General features: G+C 41.2%; 1 protein-coding gene across 1 annotated transcript in view; it reads left to right on the top strand.

Annotated features, from left to right (window-relative positions):
• The window catches only part of CATSPERB (catsper channel auxiliary subunit beta), a 77,558-nt gene that overhangs the window by 31,629 nt on the left and 33,097 nt on the right, over positions 1–12,832 (top strand). The window contains exons 15-17 of the mRNA XM_019642297.1: positions 171–315; positions 4,898–5,052; positions 7,301–7,455. Of these exons, the coding sequence (XP_019497842.1) occupies positions 171–315; positions 4,898–5,052; positions 7,301–7,455 (455 nt within the window). The remainder of the gene's footprint in view (positions 1–170; positions 316–4,897; positions 5,053–7,300; positions 7,456–12,832) is intronic.

The raw sequence follows: 12,832 nt of genomic DNA, 5'->3' as shown, positions 1-12,832 counted from the left end.
AGAGAGAGAGAGAGAGAAACAGAGACAGAGAGAGACACAGAGAGATATAGATGTGGGAGTATGGAGAAGACTATGCTGCATGAATTTTCTTATGTAGGAAGATTAGGCTGATAGGTAATTGCTGTTACATGGCAGCTGTTTAATGAGGTGTTATGCTTTTACTCCCTTAGGTATGGCTTTCAATTGATGGTGGCAACACTTTTGAATTATTGGCTGACTTTCATGATGATATCATAAAGCATACTTATCATAGTTTTTATACTTCTGATATTACTTTTGTTTCCCAGAGTGGAAAGGTTTACTTGACGAAAGCAGGTGAGGAATTCACTTTTATTAGTATGAGCACTCTATGTGAGCCAGGGGTTAGAAGATACATGAAAACAAATCTGCCATATTAATCAACTAATCCTAAAGTCTCAAACTTATTAGGGGTGATAGATTTGTAAAAATATTTTTAATTGTGGTAAAATGCACATAACATAACATTTACTATCTTAACCATTTTAGAGTGTACAGCTTGGTGGTATTAAAGACTTTCAAAATGTTCTGTGACCCTTACACGATCCATCTCCAGAATTCTTTCTACCTTGTAAAACTGAAATTCTATACCCTTTAAACAATAAATCTCTATTTATTGGGGAAAAAATTAAGTGCTTCCAACAGTTTTTGAAAGTGATTTGATCAATTTACTGTCCTAACAGTAATATGAAGGAATCCCAGCTGCTCTCTCTTCTCAGCGCTTAGTATTGTTAGTGTTTTAAATAGGAAGCCATGATGGTGAGTATGTAATGGTATCTCACCGAAGACTTAGTTTACATGAGAAATAATGTTGAGCACACTTTTATATGTTCATTGGCCAATTTTGTATCTTTTTTTGTAAGTTATTCAAGTCTTTTAAATCAAGTTTTAATTGGATTGACTTTTGCTTTTTGATTTCTGTGAGTTTTCATGTATTATGGATAGGAGTCCTTTCTTAGAAATATGACTTGCAAAACATCTTTTCCCAACCAGTTGCTTGTCTTTTTTATTCTCTTCATGGTGTCTTTTGATGGGCAAAATTATCAATTTTAAAAAGTTAAATGTATCAGTCTTTTCTTTTGTGGTCAGTGCTTCTTGCTTTCTATATCATGTTAAGAAATGTTTGCTTATTCGAAAGTTATGAAGAGAGTCTCTTGTTTTCCTCTATCAGGTGCATTGTTTTAGATTTCTTGTATAGGTCTATATAAAACTTCTAATTTTGTGTGTATGGTACGAGGTAATGTTTATTTTTCCCCTGTAGAGCCGTGAGGTTCTCTACTGTTGCCTTGAGTTGGGTATTGAAGGCCATAAGCTTGTTTTCTTTTTTTCTTTTTTTTTTTGTAAGCTCTCCAATATGTCCATAAAAGTCATACCACCCCACAATCTTTACAATCTTTGTAGAAAATCATGATTGTCATTGTAATCAAGTACAGCCACCCTATCTCATCCCCTAAAGTCTTGCCCTCCACAAGCACTCCATCCCATGCTACCACCAGTACTAATCTGAGTAATTGTGATGCCTTTGCTTGCTAGGCACCGCCAGTGTCACAATATCTACCCGACAGAAGAGGTCGTCTCTGCATTCCTTAAATATGTGACTCGATCCCAGAATCCCACTTTGATAGTCTGTGTTTAGGGACATTTCTGGTAAAAATACCTTATCAGTTATGGACCTGGCAGGAAATATTATTCCACTCAAGTGTTTCACCTGAAGAGTGGACTATTTGTAGAGCAGTGGACAGAGTTAATGAACCAAAAATGATAGTAAAATATCCAGAGACACTGGAAGAAAGTCATTACAGTCCCATTGATTAAAGGGGTAATACAAATAGATAGATGATAGATAGATAAATAGATGATAGATAGATAGACAGGCTTCTCCCTCCTTTCTTTCTTCTTATCTCCTGTTAGTGCCTTTTGTTGGCCAAACCCAATCAGAAGCTAGCAGGAAAGTATCGCAATTCATAGGGGTTAGCCTTCCAGCGCACCAGACATGAAGGAGAAAGCCTGAGAATAGCTCTGAAGACATGGGAAAATAGAGAATAGACATCACATAGTGTGAAACAAAAATCAAAATATACTAAGGAAGAGGACTTTAGAAACAGTAAAAATAATTAACACGTAAGAAAACTGATCTAAGTTGGCAATATAAATTCTAAACTGTTACAAATTATAGCTATAAATTCTAAAAACATGTCCATGTGTAGAATGAATAAATAAGTGGAAAGAACCAAAAATGACAACTATAAGGGTCGGCCGAGTGACTCAGTTGGTTAAGAGCTCGCTCAAGAGTGTGAGCTCTGAGCAAAAGGGTCACCGGTTCGATCCCCGGCCCGAGCTGAGCTGCCAACAGGTGGCAGGATGGCTCAGCTAAAAAAAAAAAAATGACCACTATAGATGCTGATGATTGAGAAGCTGCAAGTCATAGGAATTTCCAGCAATGAACACAGGTAGTGGCTCTGTGTTTCTCTCTGTTATCTATACTTCCTGGCACTCTGTAGCCTTTTGATGTGAATAAATACTGAAAATAAGGCAAATAAAGGAAACCAAGAATTGATAATAAGACGTTAATATTTTAAACCAAAATCAAAACCAATAATGAAAGCAAAAACACTTCTGAATTATTTGAAATTAAAAAATGTAAATCAGTTTTCTTCCCAGCCTTTTTTTTTTAATTAAATATTTTTTTTCAATTACAGCTGACATATAATATTAATATTAGTTTCAGGTATAAGACATAGTAACTAGACATTTAAATAACTTACAAAGTGATCACCCCAATAAGTCTAGTACCCACCTGACATCATACATAACTATTACAATATTGTTGACTATTGTATTCCTTATGCTGTACTTTACATCCCGGTGAGTATGCAAAGCCAGTAGAAGAATGTTATAAACACAATAGTTCATCAAATCTGAGGTTCATTGATTATAAGATGCATCTTGCTCTATTAACACAAAAAAAGAAAAACTCTCCCAATTGAACTTGAACACAGTGTTTTAACAGTGCTCCTGGCCAATGACGCATGGATTCCTCTGACATTGTCTCCCTGCCTGTAGTTGCACTGGTTGGCGCGTGATAAGGCAAATTTTGCATGTTATCTCAGTAACAAAAGAATGCAATTTCCTCTACTTGTGGGTTTCTCCCTTTCTTATGTCCTGGAAAGTACTTGGTAGTGGTTCTAAAAGAAAATTTGAAATTGTGATAATTCTTCCGGTCCCATTTTGCTTAATTGACAAATATGAGCCCTGCTGTTTTCCTCTCTTGCTGCACCCACAATAACTGTTTCAATGCCTAATTATAATGTAATATTTTTGAAGGCATTTTAAGCAGCAGTAAAACTCAGTATGTCCTACACCAGTGATTCAGGAAACTCAACATCATGGCAACATAAAGAGCTGAGATGACACACACAAGGTTGTAGCCAGTTGACCACTATGGCGTGAGTGCCACCTGGCGGACAATGATTGTAAGACACAATCAATTATAAAATGTGTCTCAATTTACAAGATGTTAAAATGTGAAAAAATATGTTATGTTTATAGATGAAATATGGCATATTGAACCTTAGCAACTGTAATGGTTAATTTTATGTGTCAATTTGACTGGGCCAAGGGGTACCCAGATTAAACATTATTTCTGGGTGTGTCTGTGAGGATGTTTCTGGGTGAGATTAGCGTTTGAATGTTAGACACAGTCAAGTAGACGGCCCTGCCCAATGCAGGTGGGCATAAAACAGTCCTTTGAAGACCTGAGTAGAACAAAAAGATGGAAGAAAGAGGAATTCGCCCCTTTGGCTTCCTGTCTGTCTTCTTGGCCCGGGACATTGGTCTTCTCCTGCCCTTGGATGGGGACTTACATCAGTGGTCCCCCAGTTCTCAGGCCTCTGGCCTCTGACTGGGAGTTATACCATCAGGTCACCTTGCTTACGGAAGGCAGATTATAGCGCTTCTCAGTCTCCATAATTGCATGAGCTAATTCCTCATAATAAGCCTCTTCCTATATATCATACTGGCTTGTAGAGAGTGACAGCAGTAGAAGTGATGAGAAGTGGTTGGGTTCTATGTATATTCCGAGGCTAAAGTCAGTAGGATTTGCTGATGGATTAGGTATAGGGTGTGAGGGAGAGAGAGAAATTAAGGATGACACCGGGGATTTTGGACTGAGCAGCAGGAATGCTGCAGTTGCCGTTAATGGGACGAGGAAGGCTAAGGATGGAGGAGGTCGGAGAGAGTGTTAGGATGAGTCCACAGTTTGCGATGCCCGACTGACATGGATCTGGAGCTGTCAATAGGCAGCTGGATATGTACGTCTGGAGTGCAGGGAAGAGAATGAGATGGGAGGTTTAAATTCGGAATCACCCACATAAAGACGAATTTTAAATCCTAAAACTGGACGCGCTCTCCAGAGATAATGAGAGAAGAGATATAAGAACTGAGAGCTGGGGCACTCCAGTGTTTAGGGGTCAGAAACGGGAGAATGCACCTCTTGGGAGAGCCATGCTGGACTAGGGCATGTTGGTGGGTGGGGCGGGCGGTGTGTGTAGAAATCAGCCTTTTCTGTATTGAGACCTGAGCTTGCACTCTGGCCCCATCCTCCATTCAGGAGGCTTTCTCTTTCTCTGAGCCTGTGTTTGTTTGGTTAAGTGAATGCTGCTGTCCTACCAGAGTCCTCCCAGAACCTCTCACCGTGCTGCCCTAAGGCATGAGAGGAACACAGAACGCCACATTTGGGCCAACATATTAATCCTACTGTAGTTTAGGCATCAGTGGTCTCTGCTAGCGTAAATGAATGAGGTTTTACAGGGGATCGTATTAAAAGTTCTCTAGTTGTGTGATATCAATTACCAAGAGACCTCTGTTTCTTTCCTGATAGGATTACAAAGATACACTGAAATTGGATCTGTTACTGATAAAATCTTCACACTGTACTATGACCACATGGGGTTCATACATAAACTGACCCCAGGTGGCTCTGAAGCTGGCAAGTCACTTGCAGCCTCTGGGAATTCTAAAGGTATTTTTGGACAGGTCAGTGATATAATGCATTGAAATAGTTTGCCTTGTTTTAAGAATAGATGCCACGTTGTATACACAGAATAATGGAAAAGTATGTCTCTTAGGACAAACTCTTCTTAAGGCACTTAGCTCTATTTGACTAAAAGAAAAACCTCCGTATACCAGAGAGCACCTCTCAAACCTTCCAAGTGCCAGACCGGGTTATAGAGATTTAACTCCACCCAGAGTATCTTCATACAAATATCTTCACAGCAAAACCCCACCAGTTATTCCAAGCTAGACCCATTCCTGCCAACCCAGGATTATGGCGGGTTTGATGCTCTACCTCCTGAGATTGACCTGGGAGAAACACGAGTTCTGTTTTTCATACTGGCTTACCCTCTTTCTTTATGTTAACCCTGCCACCCTCATTTATTCCTTTTCTAGTGGTAACATAGGAAGAAGTTATTATCTTTTTCACAGATGATACTACATATAGATTTTTAAAAATCATTTTCATATATAATGTACTACTTGTGAAGGCACATGTGCCTAAGAACTCATCCTTGGGTGGGCAGTCATGAAATTGGACTCTCATCAATACACTGGTAAAGAATCAAACACATTTTTTGACTGGGGTTTAATAAAACCTGCCCTTTGGCCTAAAGGAAACAGAAAAAAGATGCCTCATTGTATTAGAACATTCCAAATCACCAGGCCAAGATGGCAACTGAGAGGATGGTGTTTTCGTTTCTTCTGTCTGAGATATTCACAGAAAGTGAGGTGGGAATTTCCTTGTGACAGTAAGATGCCACCATGTGACTCCCTGTGTGTTTGCCAGTCTCTGGTGTGAGCTCTGCATAGATATAAATCCAATGACGTGAATGGGAAGGTAGAACTAACCAGAAAAGCAGTTACCATGATTTTATACTCACTTCACAATTTGTAGGAAACAGCTTAGTCTTTTACATGAGAGTTTAAATTATGAAAATCAAAAGCCGATAGAGGTTTTTATACTCAGGATGAGTTCCAGGAACTCACACTCAATATTATCATCTCCCTTCCCCCAAACAAACTACGCATGCGTCCTGTCTGGATAAAAATCATCACTAGCCTTTGTTTGACTGACTATGTGCCAGACACTGTTGTGAGCTCTTAATCTTTGTGTCAACTATGTATCTTCATTTTACCAATAAGGAAGTCAGGCACAGCAAAGCTAAATAATGTACCCCAAATCACCTCTATCACTCGTTAGTCACTGGACTCAGACATCTATCCAGGCCACGGGTCCCAGGGCCTCCATTGTACTGTTTAGTCACCATGCTGCCTTCCCCTGGACTTGCACACACTTTTCATGGGATATTCTTGGCACCCCCAGGCTAGAAAGTCATACAGAATTCTAAAGCATTTTCAGCCTTTTCAGAGTCCTGAAGCCATCTGTTCAGTCCCACGTTTATTCTCCTTGCATCTGTTTCCCACTCTCTTCCCTTCTCAGTGGGTCCCCAAATTGAAGAGACTAAGGGAAAAGGCATAACAGAAAATGGGTCTTAGAGCCATTCTGTGATGGCTATGCCCCCACCCAGCCTGCACTATCTCATCTCCTCTCCTCATCTCATAGCAACAAGCTTAGCTCCAACATCCCTTTGGGGGATGGTCTCCACCTCTCTTCTCACCCCTTAAAAGTTCCCAAAGTGACAGGATCAGGATGGGAGAAGGGCGTGTTAGAAAGAAGACCAATGGCCCAGAAATCTGGGCCGCGGGTGCCTGTGCTGGCTGCAAGGGAGAGCCTTGTGAACCGGAGGAAGTGAGAAGAGTATAGGCCACCAGAGTTGGGAACTCAGACAGTAGCTGGACAGTCACTGTCATGGGACTGGGAGCAGCAGCTTTCCAATGAAGAGAGGTACTTCACAGCTCCTTTCCTAAATAAAACTCTAAATGAGAACCGAGTTTAAAATCTGCACCCCCAGACTCCCCCACACACATACACACACACAGCAGAAGACACCCAAGTCCCCATACACCCTTCCGCCCCAGCCTCTTACAAAGGGCACAGGAATCTTAAAGTAAATCTCTCTCCTCAGAATTTCCTTTCCTCCTCAACAGAAAAATACACTGTCCCTCGCATGCACATGGATATTCAAATACATTGAGATATTACTCCTACTGATAAACAGCCAGTATCGTTTTGATGTGAACTGGAAATAAATCTGTTATTTGCATTTTGTCATATTTCAAATCTAAAAAGTGCATATAAATGCAATATACTTTTTTCCTCCTCCAGGCTCCTGATATGGGCTTTGAGGCTGCACTTGCTCTGCAGTATATCACCTTAAATGAAATGATCTTTTATGCATATGTACCCGAGAATGAACCTGAGGAAAGCAGATACACCAAGAGATTCAACAACATCCACTTGGGAAAAGTGATACACTCCAAGTAGGTACCGATTTGCCTCACATTTATTTAGATGGCAAACTGGTTTCTAGAGTCTACATTTTGAGCCTACTTTTTTGAGGAATATTCTTGGTCAAATAGAGTAAGTTCTTTTTTTCACACCTCACAAGGCCAAATATATTTGGAGACTCCATGATGTCACAATATCAGGAAATTGGGGCCAGGTATATCAGCACCATCAGGCAAAGCTCTAGAAATGTATGTTTGCCATCTTGAGTATAAACGTGTTCTGGGCTACACTGGATACTGCTTATCCAGCGTTCACTCACATGGCACTTCTTGTATGTCCTAAAAACAAACACATCTAATGTAGTGGAGGCTATCTTGCATGAAATACTGTGTGACAGGTATGCAGAATTCTCAGGAATGCTTACTTCTAAGACACTGGCAAGAGCCAATGACTCTTAAAGCTCTCTTTAAGGCCTAAGTAGTGTCTTTGAAAAACATGATTAATTCTACAATCCCTCCAAATCTAACAACCAGAAAAGGAACAATTTCAGATTACTAGAAACTCACCCATTTCCAAATATGGCGGGGCCTATTCCACCAGGTTGAAATCTGTTTCTTACATATGAATGGGGCTGTCGGGACATACCCCGTCCCATAGCCAGCAACCCCATGCACTGCTGGGCAGCTCAGGTGGAGGTGGACGTGAAGACTGGAGTCAGACGTAACAAATGCTGGCAGTAGTTTTTTTTTTTTCCATGAGGACTGTAGAATTTTCTGTCTCTAAGAAAAGTATCCATGCTTTCTGCAACTTTTTTATTTTCAATGGCTTGTGTATGTGTGGCATTCCAGGTCAGTTAGTTCACATTTATACTATAGGTATGTCCTTGTAGAAAACATATAGAAGCACTTTTTTAAAAATTAATATATTCATACCATCCGAAAATTAATCACTTCTTATAACCTAATTATTTTTTAAATCATGTGCAAATTCTCTTAAGGATCAGAGAATATTATTTGAGAACCAGACCAGCACATTCTGGGATCAGAGGCAGTAACTTTGCTCTACTTGCACAGAAACTGGGAAACAGGCAAAGCCAAGGCAGGAACTGGGAGCAAAAAGCCAGGATCAGAGAACTGGAGGCAAGCGGCACTGCAGCTGGGCGGGTCAAGGGTTTGGGAGCCCAAAGATATGAGGTCAGCAACAGGCCAAAGGCAGATATCCAGATAGTGGGAGGATAAGTCACAGCGAGCCCTTCATTCATCTCTTCCACAAACAATTACTTAGCACTTAGTGTGCAAGGCACTGTGAGGAATGGTGAGGAAGACAGCCCTTGACTGTGTACTTTAGCACCAGAAGTAGACAAATATGTAATTACAGTTGCCATAAGTCTACAACAGAAACGCATGGAGCATTGAGAGAGTGTTTTCCTGGTGGTTGATGGGCCTTTGTTTGGAGGATCTTGGAGGGTTTCTCAGGGCAGAAATGCTCGTGATGAGACCGGAAGGGTGAGGATGAAGGAAGGAGTCGGGCAGAGGAAAGGTTCCAGGCTGAGAGAACAGCATGGGTAAGGCCCCCCATGCCAAAAAGCATGATGTGTGTTTGAGAAACCAAAAGAAACCCAGAGGGACTTCAGGGTCGTGAACAACGGAGGAAAGTCAGCCATTCAAGAGAGTGGAGTCAGGTCAGGCAGGGCCTCTGAGTCCCAGTAAGGAATTTGGGTGTTATTCCAAGAAAGGAGGAGGCATCAAAGGCTTCTAAATAGGCGAACAACTGGATTGATTTATGCGTAATTTGTCTACTAAATAAGCTAGAGAAACCCACTTTATTTTCCTTCCTACTATGTCTCTTCAACTCCCTTTTGTGGACTTACTTCCTTTACTACCTCTAGATGAAGTGTCAGGCAAGCCCCATAGCTTTTCCCTTAGAGAGTAAGTAAATATTTCCTTGGCTTAAGAAAACGAATAATCACATGACTCAGTGATCACCTGACTCCGTTGCTGTCTAGTGCTTTAAAAAACGTCAGATGCTTATCCAATTTAAACTTGTTTCCCGACCTCTATTGGGAACCTGACCCAAACTGGGACGCCTGGAGCGTGGAGAGAGCGAGTGTATCACATTCTTATTATTTTCTGGTTCATAGCCTCCTCCCTTCTAGCTTATGATTTATAACCTTTCTAGAGTTTGGGTGAAAGAAGGGAGGTGAGAAAAAAGGGACAGGAGGTCCTCCTGATGTCCTTTCAAGGGGGCAATGCCCCTCTTTTGACTGGCGACAACTGTCCCCATCACCTCCACACCGCTGGAAGTCTGCTACTCTCCTGGGGTCCCTTTGCCTTTCCCACAATCCTTCTGTGAACCTTTCCTTTTTCCCTGCCTCTCCTCAACCCCAGCGCTGCCTACCCCATCCTCTAGAGCAGCGGTTCTCAACCTTCCTCATGCCGCGACCCCTTAATCCAGTTCCTCATGTTGTGGTGACCCCCAACCATAAAATTATTTTCATTGCTACTCTATAACTGTAATTTTGCTACTGTTATGAATCGTCATGTAAATATCTTTTTGTTTTCCGATGGTCTTAGGCGACCCCTGTGAAAGGGTCGTTCGACCCCCAAAGGGGTCGCGACCCACAGGTTGAGAACCGCTGCTTTAGAGATAAGTATTACCTTGAATTTTGGGTGAACATTAAAGACATTTTTTTATAGCTTTAACACATGCATATGAGCCAAAATGTACGGTTTCGTGTTACTAAATGTATTACTGAGCTATGCATACCTTCTCCTGGCATGTGCCTTTTTCATACAACATTATGTTTTCCTAATTACCTCATATGCTTCATAAATGAACTCGATATGGATATCTGCATCTATAAGTCACTCTCATGAAAATACCACAATTTAATTATTCTCCTATGTTGTCTGCTGGTAGTTTTAAAGTTTTGCTTTTTATTTTTAAGTTTTGAATCTATCTAGAATTGATGTGTGTGGTGTGAGGTAGGAATCTGATCTCTTTCTTTCTTTTTATACATAACCAGTTGTCCTGCGGATCTCCACTGGTCTGCAGTCACCCCTGTGCTCTGTCATAGTTCCTTCCATTCATGCATTCATCCGTTTCCGATCTCCTATTTCATTGTTGTATTTGTCTTCCCTTTGTCACACTGCATTTCTCTAGCTATATAACATGTTAATAGCACCCCCTCCTGGTTTTTCTTGCATTTAAACGTGAGATTCGGCTTGTCAAGTTCTCTAAGAAGAAAGCCCACAACAACGTGTTACTAGAAATGACCTCTTGCCATCAAATTCTGCCTTAAATCTGGTTAGATGGATGGAAATTTCTGGCTCTTCTCTTAGCAGTAAGATTACTTCATTCTCTTAGAATTGTAGGCCCAAGACAGCTTCCTGACCCTCCTAAAGGGGTAGAGGGTTATTATTTGATCCTTCCCTCCTCCATAATGTGTCTTTGCCTATGCCCAGTGGATGAGTGGCTTTGCTTCCTCTCTCAGTAGCTTAAAGCTTTTGCTTCACAGGGGAGAAGGGTGAAGGAGAGAGGGGGCGGGGCTTCAGAGCCAGTTCCCTCCAGGTACTTCCCCCAGCCAATGATCACCTCTACTGAGGTTTCTGTGCTAGAGTATTTAATACCCAACCCCTGTGGTTTAAGGCTTTAGCTTTCTATGAAAGCAGGTTCAGGGAATTGGATGATGCTTTATGCCTGTTTCCTCCGCATCCTCTGATGCAAGTTTCCCCCTGCCCTGCACCAGCAGTGGGGGCTCTCTGATCTCTTTCCCACCCAGTCTTTCTCATGAGCCTCCAGGGAAGCCCAGAGCAAGGACCTTGCAGGTGAGTGCAGACGCCCCTTTGAAGGGTGCCCCAGCCTTTCTAGATGTACATGGCAATACACGCTTCGCTTTTGGCAGTTCTTTTTTTTTACAGTTTTAGCAAATTATTACTTGTCTGTGTTGTGGTCAGCATTGCATTTCTTCCTCCTATGTTTTTACATACGTAAGACTGTTCCAGGGTTCTGACCCTCCCTGGAACGGCTTATTCTCTGGATTTCTAGTTAGTTGGTTATCTTGTGGCCTTTAGTTCTCTGATGGGCTTAAGGAGAATGGTGATTTTGTGCTTTATCTGTTTTTCTTGTTGGGCTGCATCTTTCTGCATCTAAAGCAAAAGCAGAAGTCTTGTAATTGACTTTTGTATATTACAGTTTTCAAATTTGCTAAAGTTTTAAAAATAATTCAAGTACTTTTTCTATATATTCCTTTGGGTTTTCTGAGTAGATGTTTCTAAGTAGATAATCACATCACCAAAATAATTTGTTTTGTTTCTTGGCTAACATTTCTGAAACCTCTTTCCTATTTCCGTGTATAGGACTTCGTTAAATGGAAAGAAGATAGTGGGTGTCCTAGTCCATTCAGGCTACCAAATCCCACAGACAGGGCGGCTTATAAACAACAGACATGTATTTCTCACAGTTCTGGAGGCTGGAAGTCTGAAAGCAGGGTGCCAATGTCAGGTTCTGCTGAGAGTCCTCCTCCTGGTTTTCAGTCTGCCAATCTTTCACTGGAACCTGGCATGGTGGAAGGGGCGAGGGAGCTCTCTGGAGCCTCTTTTACGAGGGCACTGATCTCATTCACAGGGGCTCCACCCTCATGGCCCAATCACCTCCCAAGAGCCCCACCTCCTAAGACCATCACCTTGGGCATTAGGTTTTCAACCATCTTTATTAAGATGCTAGATAAGGCGCAGGTTGTAACTGTCCCTTTGACTTACTCATCCCTGAGTTTCCCCTGTGTGCAAGCATGACACACATGGTAATAAACTGTTTGTTTTCTATTATTAATCTATCTTTTGTCAGTTTAATAGGGTCCCAGGCACAGAACCTAAGAGCGTAGAGGAAAAAGAGTTGTTTTCCCCTTCCCTACTGTTCATGTTGGATAACAGTGTTTTATCAGATATGTCTCTTGCAAATATTTTCTCCTGGTCTGTGGCTTGTCTTCTATTTCTCCTGACAATGCCTTTTACACAGCAGAAGTTTTTAATTTTTAATAAAATATGGTTTATCAAAATTTTCTTTCATGGGTTGTGCTTTTGGTGTTATATCTAAAGTCATCAGTATACTCAAAGTCATCTAGATTTTATCCTGTGTTATCTTCTAGGAGGTCTATAGTTTTGCATTTTATATTTAAATATATAATTTATTTCAAGTAAATTTTTGTGAAGGATATAAGGTCTGTGTCTAGATTTTTTTTTTTTTTGCTTGTGGATGTCCCTAGGTTAACATTTTAAAAATAGATTGTTAGATGGGCCCAGAGACGTTTCTGGAAGCAACATCACGATGGCTGCCCAAGGAGAGCCCCAAGTTCAGTTCAAACTCATATTGGTTGGTGATGGCGGGACTGGGAAAACTACCTTTGTGAAA

Source organism: Hipposideros armiger, unplaced genomic scaffold, assembly GCF_001890085.2.
Source record: "Hipposideros armiger isolate ML-2016 unplaced genomic scaffold, ASM189008v1 scaffold_67, whole genome shotgun sequence".
NCBI lineage: Eukaryota > Metazoa > Chordata > Mammalia > Chiroptera > Hipposideridae > Hipposideros > Hipposideros armiger.
The sequence above is the reverse complement of the archived record's forward strand: the minus strand, read 5'-3'. Positions and strand labels throughout refer to the sequence as shown.